We start from the raw sequence: 20,507 nt of genomic DNA, 5'->3' as shown, positions 1-20,507 counted from the left end.
TGCTTAACAGAGGTTCCACAATTACTTTAAAAGCCTAACCACCAGTCATAACTTTACTGTAGCAAATGCCTAATGATCACTTTTCACTGCAATACCACAGGGCTTCAAAATATTAAGCAGCCCTACAGCAATCAAGTGAGTTCCAGCAAGCAGAATCTTGTAGGTAAAAAGTAAACAAGTGCCAGAAATCAGGCCATTTTAACCAATGCTTTCAAGTTTCGGTTTGATGCTGGTTAGCACCCTACAGAGATAGAAATCTTTAAGGAAAAGCTACCTGAATTGATTTAAAATCATCCTGTAAACTCTCAATAATAAGAGTTTATGAGGTGCAACTAGACAGAAATCAAACTAAGGAGAGCTTCCCATCAAATATGTTACCACCAAACAACATGGACGTTCTGTCTTCAGACATGCCACCATTATAGGAAAGTATTTCATAAAGAAACAAGGCCATATCTGCAGGAGAATGCAATTCAGTCAGGATTTAAGCATCTAGGCATTTAAGGCACAAAAATACGTTTAATCCTTAAAACATTTGAAGTACTTAAAACTTTACCAAATAAATTGTCCTTGATACTTAACATAGCCAAACTGATGCCATCTTGACAGAGTGAGCATCTGGTTCCCGAGTGATTTTAACACATACTGACTGAACTCAGCTTTTCACAAAGCCTGACAGCATCTGTAGGTGGAGCACTACCTTCCTTCCATCTGGCAGCTGTCTGTGGATCAGCTCAGAATGCTAGAGATGTGGGCCCAAAGCTGACTAAGCCCAGAAGGGTTAAAACAGACACCAGTTAACGGTGTGCCTTTGGAGTGCCTTAATAACCAGATAATCCAGACCAAGGTACTGGCTTCTGCCTGGTAAAGCTGCAGGAAAAAACTAAGATCCACAAGCAAGAGGAGAAGAGTAAACAACAGTTCCAATTTAACAGTATCATCCTAGAGGAGAAGCAGAAAATTCAGGTTCTGGTGCCTGATATAAGGACTGCTGAGATCTTGGATAATTCTGCCTGAAACAAATGCTCAAAGGAGATCTTATCACTATCCACAACCGCCTAACAGGAAGATTAAGAGAGGATGGAACCAGGTTCTTCTTGGTGGCAGTCAGACGGCAAGAGATAACCCCATGCAATATTTAATTTATATACAGGGAGTTTTTGATGTGTATATATATTTTTAACCATGAGAGTAGTCAAATATTGAAATTAAACAATCTCCCCATCTGTTGATCGTAAAACTAGACCGGCATAGTCTCCAAGCAACCAGACCTACTTTGAGCAGGGAATTGGACCAAGTAACTCATATTTGTCCTTCAGCCCGTGCCCTCGCATGATTCCTTGGCACTGTATCAGGTAGCCACACATCAAACAGAGAAAAGATCCAAGAAAATTCTGTACTTGAAAAGAAGACCAGTTATGCTTCCTCCAAGAGATAATCTTGACAATAGCATGTAATTTTGAATGAGAATCCGCACACTCAGCAAGGCCCAAAGAAGGGATACACATCACAGAGAAATGAAAAACCTACTGTAACATTAGAAACCCTAACTATATCATCAGGCTGAAGACCAGAAGCAAGTTTATCGTCCGTATGATGCGTCAAAAAGTCAAAAATAAGACTTATGAAGACTGGAATATTAGCCATGGAAGCTTGTCATAGCCAGCTAATGGCATAAGTTGATTTTAATCTACATACAAGGGAATGTTTATTATGCCTTTTTTCACATCTGAGCAAGTGGGAAGAAAGCCTAAATGATGCAACCCACGGAATGCTAATTCAGAGATTTTAATCTTGCATACACAGTTCATGTATGTGCTGATGGAGAGATACACACATTTAAAACCCCACTAATTACAAAATACTAAGTGCCATAGGTAGTACTTTCCTGTTGCATAACTGAGAGCTGCAAAAAGGTCATCCTCCTCCCAAGTCCATTCTTATACACATAATAACACATTCTCATCCACAAGTAAGCATGGGGAGTAACCAGTAAGGCACACACCTTAAGTTCAAGCTTAACTCAAGTACATCTTCAGGGCAGCCATAGTAACAATAACCCAGGAACTTCAGGAAGTTGCCCAACTACACTGAGCAAATGAACTTCCATTAGTAAGCATGAGACATAAGACATCTATAGCTCCTTTAACTGCTTTATGTTTCAAGCCATAGCACAGGATTCTAGTATGAAACATGCTCACATGACTCCATCTAGTGGTTACAAAACTTCCAGCTTCCTCAAGTTGACCTTTCTACTCTGGGCTCTGACAACTTTTTATTCTGGGCAACTGACATGATAGCCACAACATATCCTTCTTATAAGGAAGTGCAGAACATGTCACTAACTGTAGGATATTATTTTCAGGAATACTGATGAAACCATACTAAAGTACAGTCAAAATACAGCAGACTAGAAAAAGATAGTTAAAGCTCAATTTCTGAGCAATTGTACTGTGTTCAGGGAAGAGTAACAGAAACTCAGAGCTCACATATACTTTTATTCCCTCTACAATATTCAGATTCAGGTTGTTCTCCTTTCCTTTGTTACTAGCTTATTAAGGAACAAGTTCCAAGTTCCCTCCAGCATATCTCTAGCTGCCAAAAACTATGCTGGAGGCACTGTCCCTTAAAATTTACCAGTAAGACTGTATACAGTAAGAATTCTTTTTTTTTTTTTTTTTTTTTTTTACCTATTAGAAACCTCACATTTCATAAGAGAAAACCTCTGGATCATGCTGTATGCTACAGCCAGGAAGAAGTTCGTACATAACGTTCTTGGGCCATCTGAGGCCATGCCCAATACCAGGCAAATAACTCCATGGTAATAACAGGCCAGGCAAGCAAGACACCCAAGAGAATTTTGAAGGAAACTGGAATAGCACCCTCCAAATAATTATCAAATGTGTCTCTTCATTAACCTGAATGCTGTTTTTAGACTGACTCAAATCAGACGTTCACCAAGAAGTCAAGATCCCCTTTGGACTAGCAAACACTAAGGGTGAAGCTCCTTGAACACTCTTAATGGCAAACATACAATAATGACTTCCAGCTAAATCACCTGCTGAATCAGTTGCAAAAGTACTAGTGCAAGTCAGTGCAAGAAGGTGCAAATGTGCTTAACAGAATGAGGTCGGAAGCACCACTTAACATCACTGCATTGGGTACAGGCAATTCCTTCGAACTGGAAGTTGGATGAGTACCTTTCAAACATTTCAAAAACATAGCCTTTTTAATTACTTTGTTTTAAGCCCACAATGCTAGTATTTAACTTCAAATTTCTTCACAAATCTGTTGAGACAAAGAGCTATCTCACTATCCCTTTCTCCCACTGAACTCTTTCTTTGGAGCAATGTCAAAGCATAAGCACATCACACAGAATGGCCAGGGTTGGAAGGGACCTCAAGGATCATGAATCTCCAACGCCCCTGCCACATGCAGGGCCACTCACCTCCCCATTTAATACTAGACCAGGCTGCCCAGGGCCCCATCCAACCTGGCTTTGAACACCACCAGGGACGGGACATCCACAACCTCTCTGAGCAACCTGTTCCAGCACCTCACCACTTAAGAACTTGACATGAACACAGGCTCTGAACATGCAAGCTGACAACAACTTACATTTCCACACGTTCACATGTATTGAACCCGAGGCCCCTGAAATCAACTACACTTAGGATTTCCCCTATGATAACAAACAAATTGTAATAAATGACATTACACACTGATGTAAATAGATATTGAAATTCTTTCCCTACTTAATAATATGAAAACATTAACCATGCTCAGTATACACGTAGTCACTCTTTGTGGGAAGATTAACTTTATAGCAGTAAAAACAAACTACTCTGAATTCACAAAATAACTCCTTCCCAACCACAGAGCACTGAATGTAGTAAAAGCAGTTTAGCTTGTGACTCAAATTTCCCAAGCTAGAGCAGCATCTGTCACCATGCTATCTCTTTTGAAATCCACAGCTAAGCTCAGTATCAAAAAGCAACCACAATACACAAAGCAGCAGCTAAGGGTTATTTATTTACATGATGGCTCTATATTACATGCCTTCCTGTCTTCTAGGTGCTCTGAATCAGCATTACTCATTCTCAGTTAATGTTGTGACTGAACTTAAATCTGAAGGGTATTTTAAATATATTTTGGTTATTCAGTTAATTCTATGTCAGAGAATGCTTTGGGTTGGAAGGGACCTGTAACATCATCTAGTTCCAACCCCCCTGCTATAGGCAGGGACATCTCCCTTTACACCAGGTTGCTCAAAGCCCCATCCAGCCTGGCCTTGAATGCTTCCAGGGAGGGAGGCATCCACAGCCTCGCTGGGCAACCTGTTTCACTGTCTCACCACCCTCACAGTAAAGAATGTCTTCCTAATATTTAATCTATATCTACTCTCTTCCAGTTTAAAGCCATATTCCCCTTGTCCTGACATTACTTGCCCACCTAAGAAGTCCCTCCCCAGGATTCCTGTAGGCCCCTTCAGGTACTGGAAGGCATCTATAAGGTCTCCTCAGAGCCTTCTCGTCTCCAGACTAAAGAGCCCCAGCTCTCTCAGCCTGTCCTCACAGGGGAGGTGCTCCAGCCCTCTGATTATCTTCATGGCCCTCCTCCAACAACTCCATGTCCAGTCACTCAATACTCCCACTGTGTGAATAACTATGTTTCTTAGTAGAAGAAACTACAAAAGGGACTATTTAATTTCAGCTGGTAAGGACTGTAACATTGTTTATACACAAACTTGATCCCTGAAGTTTCAAACCTTTGGAAGAATGGGGTGTTAGTATTACTGGTGTTTTTGTCCCATATTTTTTATTTTGTAGTATTCTTTTCTAAGATTATTAGAAGAAGAAACTTTTCCAGAGTACTACCAAGTATGGAGAAGAAAAAGAAAAAGTAATTTTTTTTCCTTGATTTTCTCAGAATTATGAAATTCACATTCCTTAAACTACTGGTATCAACAATATTGTCTCAGACAGAAAAATTATCCAGAACTGCTCTTTTTGGATACAACAATATTGAAAGGGCTAAATAACAAATCTATCTCTTAAACCACCTGATATCCTTTCCTTCTGATGGTGAGCAGAAAGAAATTCCAGTTGGTCCTGGAATACAAATGGCTTTTTTTTTTTTTTTTTCTCCTCTCCTTCAGAGAAGGCCCCAAACCAAAGGCTGGCCTGGGCCCAGTGACTTCGAAGTAGAATTCCAGCTGAGGTTTGGATACATACCGACACCACCACATACACCAATCTGAATCAGTCTGCAATCTGCTTGGTTCCTTGGGACGCAGAGCTAAGGTTAATTTGTTCTTAAAAAGCAATCTAACATCTTAGACCAAGTACACAAAAGTGTGAGAGAAAGATGGCATCGCTCCCCGCCACGCCCCTGGAGTTATCTTTCTTGCTGCCTTCTTTTTGCTCTGGATACCCATCAGTAGCATCAGGTTGACAGCACCACCTAAAATAAAGCATAAGTTTACAGAACGGAGACACGAGATGGCTGAAGTTGGAACAGGCTGCCTGAAGTCACCTGGTCCAAACCCTGCCCAAGTAGGAACACATTAGTCTCACCAGTCTGAGGTGTGAGATCCACAAAGTTTCCCACAAGGGTTCTTAGTCACGTCTTTCTAGTTTTTCCCACTTTAACTGCCAGAGCCTCCAAGGCAGGCAGCAATCTTTGAAGCCAGCAGCAGAATGCACAAAGACAATAATCTTAATTTCCCATTCCTCCTTTCATACCTGAATCATCAGTCAGAGGGGAGGGGATGACAAAGTGCTCTAACAGATTCGCTAACTCATCTTTACACAAAGAATCCCACTTCCCGCCCCTGCAGTCAGATTGAGTTTTTTTTTTCTTAATGTGTCTGCAGCAAAGCTGGTATTTCTTTCAACAAGCAGCAACAGTATCTGCTACAGATGTTGGATTTCTTTTACCAAATGTTTGCTCTCCAAGCAGGTTTTCTTCATAAAAACCCCCTTCAGAGCTTCTGCTCAACTTTCTGAACACCTCTGGATGCTTCATATACCATTTTCCCAAGCACAGTCCATTGTACCAATGAAATCCTGGTCATTGTTTCACACATGAAGCAAAGCAAATTGTTTTCATGGCCCTTAAGACTGTTTTTCCATTTGTTTGTTTCGTTTTTAATAGTACAGGAAATTTCTATTCTGGAGTTAATACATGCTCACTTTCATTCTCACCAGAATAACTCGATGTACTTCTACAGGAAAAAATAAACCCCACAGCACTCTCACGATACAAGACCTAAGATTATTTCACAGTGTCTTAAACTTAATCATCTACATACACCAGTGCCTTTGGAGTAAGACAGAAAGCAATCCTTCCCCCACTCACCTGCCTATCCTCTGTATGAAGGTCTCAGATAAGTTTACATGCTTGGAATAATTAGAGTATCTTCTCATCTTTAGGGATGCTATTTCCAAAATCTTTCAATGAGAAGAGCATTGTGTAATACATAGATTACTTCTGCAGCTTTATGCATTTTACGCTTTGTATAATTAATGCTTTTGATGGCCACAGATGCTCTAAGGGGAACGTGGAGAGACAAAGAAGAATGAATCTGTCTTATCCTTCTCTCAAATGGAGCTTTGCCTTCAATACCAGATCAAGTAATGTACCCAAGATCATTTGACCTCAAAACCAGAACTAAATACTAGAAAGAGGGATTTACATACATTTTTTTATACGCCGTATTTTCAACATCAGTACATTAAGTAAATTCTTCTAACTCCATCACAAATTTCAGTTTCTTGGATCCCAGTGATGAAGATGAGACACTCAACAGTGAGCCACTAGCACCAATCCCCCTCTCAGTATTTACAGAAATTCAAAGTAAAAGCAATACATGCAATGCATTTCTCAGAACGATGCACCCAAACTTTCTGCTATCTGAAAAACAATTCTCTCTTATTAGCTTCCATGAGTTACCAGTACCTTTTCTTTATTATTATTTTTTAAAGCAAGTGTGTGAATTTTGCATGAATTAGTCTTAAATCTACTTCAAAAACACAATATCAGGTATGGTCGTGGTCAAATCCACCAATAATTGAGTTTCGTATGCAAGTGCATTCAGGTGATGGTTATCTAATCTCAGGCACTACTCAGAGGCAAGTGATCAATCACCTCAATAGCCATGTACACCTAACAGTAATTTGGGCAATGACACCTGTGCAGTAACAATAAACAGTTGATATTAAAGGTGCAGTTTTCAGAACTAGCAATTATAGACCTTTTTGAGACATTGGCATAGGTCACAATGCAGTATAAGCAAACACATGGCTTTAAGCTGGACATAATGTTTTAAGTTTACTGCATAAGATGTTTAACGTGGGGAAAAATAATCAGAGCTGTGGAATTCCCAAGTTTTATTTCAGGTGTGAGAAGTTACACTGCTATTGAGATACAAACATGTGATCCTGCTTGGGCTTTTAGGGGCATTAGTAGGAGGGGGAGAAGAAAAACTCTGTAGTGTTCTGTCCTGCATGAGCTGTTGCCACCATAGCCATCTGCCACTGCTGTACACCTGATGTTTGCTGTATTAGAAACAACAGTTTTTAAAGCATTTACTCCTATCTCAAACAATTATCCTTATCCCTGGGCTAGGAAAAACTCTAGAAAAAAAAATATTAAGAAATCAGGCATAGCTAACAAGAATGATCTGCTGCCACTGAATTATATTTTTGTTCATACAACAATTTTTCCCCTCACAATTTCTTTCTGAACAGGCTTACTGACATTTAAAATTTATGCAAGTCCTAAGGTATTTATTAATAGAAACTTTAGTGCTATAGCCCAGCCTCTGAATCTTCCCAACCACAAAAATGTCTCATACCCAACAACTCCTCTTAGCAGTACCAGACTTGCCAGAAACAACCATTCCATTACTACTGCTTTGCATCCAATTGAAAAGGTTTTCACAAGCACTTTGCTGAAGTAAAATTAGCATATTTATCACAAAGATCACGTACTCTGCCAATTTTTATTTCCTTAAGGAAATGTAAGTGGTGCATGCTATAAACTAAAACCACCTATTCAGGTTTGAGCATCATCTTCCCCTCCTACCCTCCGCCCCAGAGTTCAACAGTTCAGATACTAAGCACTACAATTCACATCCAGATCCTTCAGGCTGAGATGCCTTGGGATGATGCTGAACAGCCAGCAACTGTTTTTCTTTGAAAATCCTCAGTGTCAGCTCTCATCTCTTTGCTTTCACTCACCCATTCATAACAAAGTACTTCTTCCAAAATTGTTACGTATTTAATTTCACATTCCAAACTCAAAGCTTTATCCACGTTTCCACCTTTACAGCATCCATCAACTGTTCCAGTCCCTGCTCTCTGTATCAGCATCCCTCCAGCATTCCATATCACTTTCTCAGTTGCTGGCTTGCTTTAAGGAAAGAGGGAACTACTTCTTTCTACACAACTGCAGCTAAAAATCTCACCATTGATGAGGTTTCAAATACTCCATTCACCGTACACAGAGCAAACACTGCAGAAAAGCACACAAACCCTCTCTGTGTACAGGACATATGAAAGGATACACAAATCAGACAAAAAATACCAAGCCAAAATGAATACTGCACAATCCTCCAAGTAACAGTGCTCTTGGAGAAGCAGCATGTTAAAGCATAGTAATAATGTAGAAAAGATCAGGATTGTGAAGTCAGAGTTGAAATTGTGTTCAAGTCTAGTATAAGCCTCCTTAAAACAAAGAGCAACCAAACAACAACAAACCTCCTCTGATTGTTGATCCAAGCGTTGTTTTGGAGATCCAAGCACTGTTTTTAGGATATACTGACTTTCTTCTACATCTGAGAAGCTGACTTTCTGCAAGACTTTTAGAACTTAAGGCCTCTACCCGGTACTTAAAGTTACATATAAAGCCCCAAAGTGATTATTTCAGCCTTCAAACACTCAAACCTACTTTGTATTAAGTCAAGAAGAACTGCAGAAGATGATCTGGGGATCGCTTAAATTTCATACCATTTTCCCCATATCTCCAGTGTGTATAACGTTGATTTTTCTATAGGGGAAACATTTACCAAGTTATTTGGTACATGTAGATCTTTTAGTTATCTGCATACACGATAAGGGCATTTTACTGTTAACTTGACAAAAGAAGAGCCAACCTGGCATACCATTCTCCTAGTTGCTTGTTCATCCATCTTTAAATGGAAGGTTAATTTAGGATAAGGTACAACACCTACTTTGTCACTACAATAATTTATCATTATCATTTCACTGAATGAGACACCAAACTCCACTTCTCTACCATGTTTTAGGTAACACAGTACCACTTAAAGAGATCACTGCCAGTTACCATAAGGCTAAAATTGCATTGAAATCTGCTCTTGATAAGACTGCTAGTTTTAGAAACAGACTTTTCACCCTCATACTCCTCCCGAAACACAGATGTATTTGGATGGCCAAAGGCACCAACATGAAGTCACGCAGCGTAAGTCAAAATAAGTTAGTCAAAACAGTGGCATTGTACAAGAAAATCATGTTAAGCAAGCATGCTAATGTGCTGAAAATAGCAAAAACAGAATCCAGACAATCAATATATATCTTATGTGCCATAGACAATGAGAAGTTGATAGACAAATAATAACATTTGCAACTGTGCCAACTAAACCATACCTGTTGGTTCAGAAAAGTAAAACAAAGAAAAAGAATGTATGAGATCTTAAAAGTTGCCAAGATAGCTTGTTTCATTCTGATTAAAACTAGCTTGGCCAACCACATCTGCTTACTATTCAGTCAGGCTATATAGTCTATCAATTGGCTGAAATTCGCTGACGTTCAGCTCCAATGAAAAGCAATAAGAAAATATAAGATATGTCATACTATAATATGATACTGATAACACTGTTTTCAATCCTCTTTCATGAATATGATTCTAGGAACATTTATACAGCGGAGAAGATAAGCATGTTTCAGAAATGCTATCTGGTAAGCCTCATTTAAACATGGAAGATGCCTTTTATTTAAAACAGTGCAAGACAGACATTTTTGATGGCAAAAACAGATGGGCTTGTTAACTAGAAGCTACAATAAAAAGACAAGAATCTACACAATTTTACAAGTATTAGCAATTATCTTCTGTCTCCTACTGCAAATAATAATGGCATGACTTGTGTCACTTCTCAGCACATCCTGCTGCAGAGATGTACAATCTGAAGCAGTATTTGGTTGTACACATCTGGGCAGACGATCACCATGAACTGCAAGCTTGAATTCATTCCTTCCTACCTCCAGAACCCTCACTGCAAGCCCAGCCAAGGGAAAACAGTTTCAGTATTTTTACAGTATTGGAAAGCTTCAGAATTTGTCCATGAACCAAGTGATGACAGTAAGATCACATTAGTTACTAATGCTGAGCAATGTTTAGTAGACAACCCAGTTCAGAAAATCCTTGGGGGGTGCTCTACCAAAGAGCTTGTGAGGCAGATTAGAGAAAAAAAAAAAAAGTGGGTCTTTAAAGCAACAGATCTGAATAGAACCTTCCACAAACATTTCAATACAGCTAAGAATCCCGTGTCTATCACATCAGCCTAAGAAACTTTTCTCATAATAAAAGCCAGGAATTCTGTCAGCCCAGAAGCCAGTCAACTTAGAGAAGTAAGTATTTCTTATTTTTAATAATTTAAAGTATAGAATGGGACTACCCTAAACTCCTTTTCAAAGAAAAAAAAAGTACAATTTCATTCTAAACATCACAATGCCCTATAAAAAATTACAGCAAATTCAAAAATTAACTCATAAAGGAACAGTTGGGATCAGTAGGCTTTTATTACACAATTTAAGCATCACGTGAGGAGGAATTCAGTAATCAAGTAAAGGGTGTGATAGCAGGGAGGACGTAACAGCAGGGGCAACATCGCTGGCACAGGAGGGTGAGCTTCAGCACAAGGCTGAGACAGACAGGGATGTTGCTCTGCATGCCAAGCTAACAGAAAAGGATCACAAACTTGTCCTGATTGGTAAGTCATTAGTTTCGCTTTCAAAAACAGTGAGGGAAGACCTTCTACAAAGCAAGACTGAGCCAGTATTCCACTTAGCTTCACTTCTTTCAGCTCTTCAGAATTCTGCAGAATAATCTGCTGTGGCAAAAATACTTTGAATATTAATGAATAACATCACTTGACGTATTTGATCAAGTTGAGGAAATAAAAGAACGAGGAAAATGTTTTCCAACTCATCTCAATGACACCAATTATAAGTGAACTCAGGAAAACACATCCAAAGGACGGAGGCAAAAGGGATGCTTTACTGGGGGAGGGAAGGCAGGTAAAGGTTGCTGAGTATTGTGAGAGCAACTTTACTTCTATCGTGACATACCTCATACCTGAATCCCCTTCATGCTCCCCTCCTCATCCCTATCTCTCCAGGAAAGAGTTGAAGTGTTAATGTCAAGTAGATGTTCGGTGCATGTACACATGTTTGGTGAAAAGCTGTCACTCAGGCGGACGGTGAACTGTTCCTATTAACACCTGTGTTATACAGTCCTCAAACCACAGTTATATAAAGAGGAATTTAATTCCAGAGCCATCATTTTCATAAAGTACGCCTTTAAATTACAGCTGCAGCACGCAGCCCTGTCTTAGATCTGTACACGTGAGAGGAGAAGCCGTATGTTCTGACAACCAGTACAGAGAAGCAAAGACCACGCTTGGCATTAACGAGGCAAAACAGCTTCCGGCATCCCAGCACCGAAATCTCTCTACTTACACAGCGTTCAGAGCTTACTGAAACGTTCAGTAGGACAGGGAGACAACAGGACCACGCGGAGAACAAACGCACAGCGCGAAGGAGAGCCCTACGAGAAGCTCTGCCCAACCTTGCTCAGCACTTCAGGTTAAATTAATGCAGCAAACCGTGCAGCAGCGAGCACGGCGCAGGCAGGAGGGACGCCCAGCACGCTCAGTTGATTCCTGCCATCCTTCCGCACGAGGCGAGACACCAAACGCGACAACAACAACAAAGTGCTCTAATTGCGAGGCGTTAGGACGGAAAGAATGACTTTTGCACCATTCGCCCGGCCGCGAGAGCGCTGGGAAAGAGGCGAGCTGCGAGCCGCAGCCGTCCCGCAGGTGGAAGACGGCAGGAGGCCTCCGTCCGCATCTCGGACACTGCCCCGTTCCTCGCGAAACAAAAGGCACAAAATAACAACGGGAAGCAGCGGGGCGGGCGGCGGGGCGGCAGGTTACCGGGCGGGGCCCCCCGCCGGCGCTGCCCGGGGAGGAGCCGGCAGGAAGGCAGCGCCCGGCAGTGCCCGCCGTCACCGCCGCCTCCTCCCGCGGACCCCCCCCGCGCCCCGCAGGGACCCGAGGCCCCATCCCCGCCCCGGGGCCGCCGCCCGCCTCTTTCTCGGAGGCCGCGCCGCGGTTTCCCCCGCCCGCAGCCCCCGGTGCCGCGCCGCGCTCACCACCAGGACGGAGCCGCGCACCACTTCCGAGACGCTCTGCCGCAGCTCGGCCGCCGTGCCGGGCTTGCTCAGCGCCCGCGTGAACTTGCGAGTCTCCGGGGCCGCCAGTGCCATGGCTGCGGCTGCTGCTGCCGTCGCCGGTTCGTCCCGTTCCGCTCCCCTGTAAGCCCGGCCGCCGAGCGGCCCCGCGTGCGGCGGCTGTTGGGGCGCGCGAGCCCCGCCGGGGGGTGTCGCCGCTCCTGTCAGGTAGCCCCGCCCCCCGGCCGGGCCGGCGCGCGCTGCGCTCCCACCTCCGAGCCCGCCGGGCGGGGGCGACGGGGCGCCGCCGCCGCCGAGACCGATTGGCGCGGCGCGCCCGGGCCCCGCCCCCACCTGTCCCTGGGGCGGCTTTGCGATTGGGCGGCCGGTTACCTGCCCGCCGAGACTCCCCACCCTCATTGGCTCAGCGCGTAGCTGAGGCCGAGGTGAGGGGCGGGGCTGACGGGAGGCGGAAGTTGCCGCCCCTGCGAGCGGGCACCGCCCCTGTGGGCGGGCGGTGCGGCGGAACGGCGGCGGGGGGAGGTGGCGCGGGGATAGAGGTGGCCCTGTGAGTGCAGCCGGGTCTCGGCTGGGTTAAGGCAGTGCTGTGAGCGCTGCACGGCGCCCACCGCAGTGCGGTCCCCTGTTCTCGTGTAGCTACCGGGGTCCTTGTCCCGCGCTCACGGTGTGCGCGGACGTTGCGCGCCTCCTGGGTTCATTCAGATGCGTGCAGTCCTGCGGCTGCTGCAGCCCGCGCAGCGGCTTTGAACGGGAGCTCAAACCGCTGTTCTGCACCGAGCCCTTCTTTCAGCGATGGGCCTTCCCCGGCTTCGCCGTCCAGGACGCCGCTCCGTCCTAACGCCCGAGCTCTGCTTTCTGTAGCTCTGCACAGCTCTGCAGGCTGTGTCGCCACCCAGTATTACTGTGTACGCTTCTGAAAGGCGGGCAGACAGCGCGGAGGGGCGGACAAGTCAATCACCTTACCCGTACCGTCTGAATTAATGATGTTTGTCTGCCCTCGTTTCACAAATCCACGAGCTGTTGCGTTTATGAGGCAGTGTTTAAGCTGATACATCGGGGGATCGGGTAGTGGTGGGACACGGACTGAACGCAGCTGTGGGTGAGCAGCTCTGTGAAGGTTTACCTGAGGTAACAGGAATGAGCTAGCTTAGGATCATCAGGCTTTATTTTCTGCCTCAGTCTCTGGGCTACAGCTAGATTTCCAACCCTCGCAAGTAAACATGCCTTGGATTTTATATAAATAATAGATGACCTTTTTCCAAAATAAAATATGTTACTGTCAAAGCAATCGGATAAGCCCCAATTCTGACAAAAAAAAAAAAAAAAAAAAAAAGATGACTCATCTACTGAACTTACAATGGTTTCAATGAAAAGTGGCATAATTGAATCACAGTTTTTTATATATTTCCTATGTGTACTGCGCAGCTTTGGTAGAAGAGAGATGGTTTTCCAAATCTACGGAGAACTTTAAATGATATTTGTATATGTAAACATAAGTAAGAAAACTAACAGAAAACTAACTAAAAGATTGGTAACTTATTCAGGAACAGAATACAGGATACCCAAAGATGACATTTCCACAGTCATCAATTTTTTTTTTTTTTTTCCCAGTTGAATGCATTTAGTCGAAGATAGAAAGTGGAAAGTCTGTTTACAGTGACAGGACAAGAGGGAATGGTTTTAAACTGAGACAGGGGAGGTTTAAGTTAGATATTAGGAGGAAGTTTTTCACACAGAGGGTGGTGACACACTGGAACAGGCTGCCCAAGGAGGCTGTGGATGCCCATCCCTGGAGGCATTCAAGGCCAGGCTGGATGAGGCTCTGGGCAGCCTGGTCTGGTGGTTGGTGACCCTGCGCATAGCAGGGGGGTTGAAACTAGGTGATCATTGTGGTCCTTTTCAACCCAGGCCATTCTATGATTCTATGAAAAGCATTTCTTTTCTTTATTTAATAGACAGCTGAATAATGCAACTATACTTTGCGTATCTAATTGCACATTCCTTAATCATTGTCTAAGAAGGATGCTAAGTAGCAACAGATAAAGGTAAAACAATTTAAACCTTCAGGACCAACTAAATAATATTCCATAATTATACAAAGATTCTGAACATTCAAAGTGATAATCAACCTATCTGAGTTAGTTCCAGAAATCAGAGAAATAAACTTATTTTGTGCCTATTAAAAAATGTAAAGTAAGAGATTATTAGATCTAAAATAACATAATGAGGATCTTTGGCCAAATTTTGGGAAGTTGGATGCATGATTCACATGTAAGAATTCAAGAACTGTTGAGTATCTACTACCAGCAGGATTTACTGGACTTTAGGCCTGTCTCCTACTGTGATCAGTGTTTTGCCTTGCAAAGTAAATACAGATTTTGAGCTGCTATGAAGACATTGTGCTGTACAATATTCTATTTAAAAACACTTTTATACAAAATCTACAATAACTCAAGCACTGGAACAGGCTGCCCATGAAAGATGGAGACGTGGCACCAAGTGACATGGGTTAGTGGACATGGTGGGGATGGACTGATGGTTGGACTTGATGGTTGGACTTGATGGTCTTAGAGATCTTCTCCAATTTTAATGATTCTATGATTCTATACAACAGTTATTTATCTGAATAAACAAAATTAGCCAGCAGATCTCTCTAAGATGTATTATATCTTGACAATAACAACTGAATGCAGGCCTGTTTAGGCTTTGACTTTGTTTTAGTGCTATTCATTGTCTTCATTAGTTTATGTAAAGAAAACACAAAATATTCCTTGATAGAAGTTTGAAGATGCAACAACATAGATGGAGCAGTAAACATATACAGTGAGATGATACTTTTGAAACAGAGTCTGCTTTTGGAGGGGAGGATGTATGGTGTAAATAGGTCTTAACAAACCATTTATTTTAATGCAAATGATATTTTGAATTAAATTATAATGCTGCTTTTGTATGCTTATGATCTGCTCAAAAAGTTTAATGCACAAAACTTGGCTATAGAAGCAGAGGAATATTACAAAATAGTAGTAACACTCTCAAACGTGGCATTCCTCAAACTGTTTCAGATCTACTGGTACCACATTTCAATACAAATAAGTGACAAATTGTAAAAGCCATGAAAATCTGCCTTGCAGTGAGAGACTGAAGAAGCATCTGCTAAGCTTACAAAAACTTGATCATAATGTACTAGGATTTGCAGGAGAAGAGGATTTTGAATATTAAGAGGCTCTTAAATCTGTCAGATGAGATGACAGTGAGAACCAGTAACTGGCAGGTGAAATTATACTAATTTAGCATAAGCATAAGATCCTTTTATTTTAGCCTCAAGAAGAATTGTTTGGTACAATATCCCTAAGGATCCACTAAACTCTATCTCTCAAATTCCAAATTAAGATGCAGTGTTTTATCTAAATCCTGGGCTCATCATCATCCCTCAAATTATGGACTCAAAGCAAAGTTCACTTTATAAAATTTCTTGGCTTAAATTGCTATGGAGGTTGAGCTAGATGATCATAATAGGCTTTCTGGTCTTCACATCCATTCAAATAAGAAAAGAAAAGAGCTGACAAGCTAATGGCCACCAAATCACAACAAATGATGTAGTCAGAGAAAGTGCTAAAAGAAAAGAGGTGGTATGGGAGTACTCACTAAGCGTTAGATATACAGACAGTCTGGATGTTTTACAGATAATAAACAACTTAGAACTGGATCATAAAATCTCTGGATTTCTTCTTTTTTTTTTTTTTTTGTGCTCTCAAAGACAAAAGTATAAACAGCTGCATTTTGACAGTATTTTACTTTAAATGAGCTACTAGTTCTGTATACTTGTAAAATTAAAGTAAGATAATGCTGCTAATGGATGGCTTTCTTAGCATCTTCGAACATACTAACCCATTCAACCATGTGCTCGAGTGTGTTCATTTGAGCTCCTTTTTAAAATTCTTCCAGTGCCCGAAAGGCATAATGAAGTGGGTTTTTCTTCTGCATCTGGCTAAGACTGACTTTCTGCTAGATGCAGCTAATCTATCCTTCCCAAATGTTATGCAGGCAGCTCACACATAATTCTGAATAGCAACTTCTAGTCCCTCTTTTTTTCCTTTGGAACATAAGTGTGCTGAAGAGTATGTGCAGAAATGTACAAACACATTTTGATATTACTTTGATTATGGAATACTGATAAACCCATGGAACACAGAAGAGCTGTTCTTAAGATAACATAATTTTTATCAGACGGTGTACTTAGGTCTACAAAATCTTTTATTCATCTTAATTTCAAATGCCTGGAACTGGCTATTGTAAATGTCTTTGATATTTTCTTTGATTGTATTCATAAGAAAGAGCATAAATGTATGTTTGTGTGCCTCTGTTGCTTGTAAAAAGCAGCGTTAGGCCTTACCTGGAAAGGTGGGTATATTGTGTGGCAAAGGGCAAGAAGACTCAGTGGAAGTTTCTCAGTAAAGTGTTGGCAGCATGTTACTGTTCCTAAAGTTATTTGCATCATTACCAGCTTTGTGAGATGATGTCATCCTTTTCAGTGGAACTTTGTGTTTCAAACTTATTATTGCAAGCCCGCCAACAGAAACTTGAGGAAGGATCAAGTAAATGCACATTGAACTTATTGTCCATTCCGGTGCAACTCTAGAAGCTCATTTTTTTACAGTTATACTTCTAATGTTCAGTGGCAGTACTGAAGGATTAACACAGGTGACTAAATCTTTCTCTACAGTGATACACTACATAAACACAGCCTCTTTTTCTTAAAACTAAGGTGGTGTTAACTCTCATGCCCTGGCTGACTGCCAGCTGTGTAATTGGATTTCTATATAGATAAATTCCTATGCAAGTTCAGTACAATACAGAAAAATTTGCTCAGTAGTGATGGAGAATTCTAGATAAGCTGGACTGTATGCCAATTTCTGGATTTTTTATTCTAGAATCATTAGAATATCCTGAGTTGGAAGAGACCTACAAGGACAACTGAGGCCATCTCCTGGCCCCACACAGGACACCCAAAGTTCAAACCCTATGTCTGATAGTGTTGTCCAAACTCTCATTGAACTCCAGCAGCTCGGGGCTCTGTCCACTGCCCTGGGTACCTGTTCCATGCCCATCGCCCACTGGTGCAGAAACTTTTCCTAGTCCCCAGCCTGACCCTCCCCTGACAGCTCCATGCCATTCTCTCAGGCCCTGTCACTGTCACTAGAAAGAAGAGATCACCTGCTTCTCTTCTTCCTCTTCTTCCTCTGCTGAAAGGAGTCTTTCTTGGTGTTGTCAGGCCTTCCATTGAAACTGCAGAATTGAATGATTCTGTTACTTTAATTCTTCAAGGTTCACATACAATATTCATTATTAAAAGACTACATCCCTTACTACACAAACCAGTAGTATGGTTTTTGAAATGCAAATATTTGTGACTCTCCACCCAATTTAAACTAAAAAGAGTATGAAAAGATGGCTGGTATTCACCTAAGACATAAAAGCACTGACGAAGTCTCCTGTAGACACTTTAATTCAAAGTAGTCTTTATGACTACAAATCCTCCATTATAGACTTGGCTGTTCATTCTTTTAATTTGGCACAGCTTCCATTTCTTTCATGCTGAGTAGGTAACTTCTTGATACACTTATAATTTGGATAAATGTTCCTTGTTTCAAGGCCAGTTTATATGAAATTCCAAGGCGTGCACAGAGAAGTAAGTAATATGACGTGAGCTGTATTCAGCTGAAACGTTCAAGCAGTGATTGTTCACAGTGTATGCGAGTCTGAAAGCTCATAGTTCTTATCTCCATGGCAGAATAACTGATGCAGCAGAGATCTTTGCTGGCTCAAAGAAACAGTTCTCACCATATGCTGTTCACCAGAGAAGGAGAAAAGAATTCTTTGAACAGCACATACTTGTCCACTATGGTACTGTATTTAGAAGCTTGTTACTCCAGTATTAATATATACTCCAAAATAATAGACTTCTTAATTAGAACTATGCTTTCTTCCTTACTAGTTCATCTGGCTGTCATGTAAAATACCATAGCAGTTGTACTGTCATACATAAAACCTAGCAATAAAGTAATCCATACAATACAATTTTATTTTTATTAGCTGCGTAAATGCTAGTTTTTACTGCCTAGAGCTTTGACAGTTATCTAAACTGTTTACTGTCCTTTGGTTGACTTAAAGTCAGTCACTGGAACCAGTTTTTAAAGTTATTCTTAAATAGCTGCAGAATAATCAAAAAAGAAATGCAAAACCAAAAAAAAAAAAAATATATATCCAGAAACAGAAGAGAAAGAAATGATATAAAGGATTTGAAAGTTTCCTGTCCCTTTATAATTTTTTGCATATTTGTGGACCATGATGGTATACCATAACAATAAGCCTCATTCATATGGGTAACCACAATGAAACAACTAGAAATAATCACATGAGGAACAGCTGCAAGAGTGAATTTGTGGATGTGGTGTGAATAAGAAAATCGTAAAACAAAATGCTAAAGTTACTGTGCATAATACAGAAACAAAAGGAAAATTATTTCTGAGATATAAACACTTCATAATCAATCCTGGACTATTTTGCTTTTGCATTTATAACTGGGTGCATACTACCTAAAAGCAGCAGCACCTCTTAATCAAAATGGTTTTATTCAGATGATTACTTGATACCTCTCAAATGTGACCATTGAGTGTTGTGATAAAACACAGATTTCTTAGCAGTTAGAATTTGCTAAACTGTTAGCATAGTGACACTGGTGGAAGATCTCTGCGTGTGAATCGATATAGAGCAGCTCAGGTCTCCTGTTTTTCCTATGAAACATGACAAATGGAAGTTCATGAGATTGCTCATCCTTCCTTTGCATAACGAAAGGAAAAATGTAATTTTAGACTTCATTTCCCAGGTTTTGCCGACGTGCTGTCTAGTATATATTTATATTGTTACAAAAAAGGAAATGGAATTTGCATTGCGACCTGTTCTTACATGCTACAGAGTATTTAGGTCTTTTCTGCTCCTGTCTATTCCAAAGATTACCAAATAATCCTCACTTTTGATAAATTTAGTTTTAATTGCATCTGTGAATAAAATAAGTCGGCGACAAAATGATTGAGTTTTTGTCTACATGCAAACTACAGCTATGCTGTTCTGTGTAGAGTTATCTGCAGCAACTTCCACATTTAAGAGCCTGTATTTTTTTCACGTGGAAAAAAAGAAGTGTGTTTGCTGGAAAGTTTTGAATATTTTTTAATACATATTCCATTAATCCTTCCATCCATTCTTATTTTTCTTAAGTTTGACCAGAAAAATTCAAAGAAAGAAGACTTTGCATCCTATGGAAAATGAGGCAGTGGTGTAAAACAGGGGAGATCATTCCAGGATGTCCCTGGAAGGTCCCGTCTCCTCCACTGCAAATTTGCTCTTTGTAGAAAAATCTCATCTCTAGGAAGACAGAACAGCCAAGCAGTTTTATTTGGGAGAATTTTTCCTCAGGTTCTCTCCTAAACTTAGTCACAGCTGTCTGCTAAACTGATAAATCCTTCAGAAGCTATCACAGCTTGTGCTCCAAATAGAAATGCAGCTGTAAGGAGATTCGAGGCCACAGATTTACTGGTACATTCCAGTGGCTACAAATGTGTTAAGTTGTCTGTAAACCTCATATTTGCTATCCAAACAACCATGTAAGCATAACTTTTATATTACATATAAATATATGTGCTACCAAACATATAAAACTTTGTGTCATTTCTTGTGATGCAAAGTTTGCAAATGCACCTGCTTCGAGCAGACTTTGCTTTTACTTTGGAAAGAACTCCGTAGTCTGTGAGCAGTGAAAAATCAGTCTTCAGTCCTTATCATCTTTCAGATCTATGCAATCAAACAGATTGTCCACTGTCTGTTGCTAGTTCAGCCAGCATTCCAGTCACATTCCTTCTCACTCTCTCACTTTCTCAAGGCCATCTCCTTGCATCTTAATTTTAAGAAAAGGAGTCATCAGAGTTTGTGGATTACCTGTTTGAGATACTGTCTGC

At 41.2% G+C, this 20,507-nt stretch overlaps 1 protein-coding gene across 3 annotated transcripts in view; it reads right to left on the bottom strand.

Moving 5' to 3' along the window:
* DOCK9 (dedicator of cytokinesis 9) overlaps positions 1–12,934 on the bottom strand; it is a 116,453-nt gene extending 103,519 nt beyond the window's left edge. For all 3 annotated transcript variants that reach the window (XM_010728651.4, XM_085215578.1, XM_085215579.1), the window contains exon 1: positions 12,457–12,934. In XM_010728651.4, the coding sequence (XP_010726953.2) occupies positions 12,457–12,894 (438 nt within the window). In that variant the 5' untranslated portion in view covers positions 12,895–12,934. The remainder of the gene's footprint in view (positions 1–12,456) is intronic.
* Between the last annotated feature and the right edge of the window lie 7,573 nt (positions 12,935–20,507).

The sequence above is a fragment of the Meleagris gallopavo genome, chromosome 1 (genome assembly GCF_905368555.1).
Source record: "Meleagris gallopavo chromosome 1, MGAL_WU_HG_1.1, whole genome shotgun sequence".
Classification (NCBI taxonomy): domain Eukaryota; kingdom Metazoa; phylum Chordata; class Aves; order Galliformes; family Phasianidae; genus Meleagris; species Meleagris gallopavo.
The sequence above is the reverse complement of the archived record's forward strand: the minus strand, read 5'-3'. Positions and strand labels throughout refer to the sequence as shown.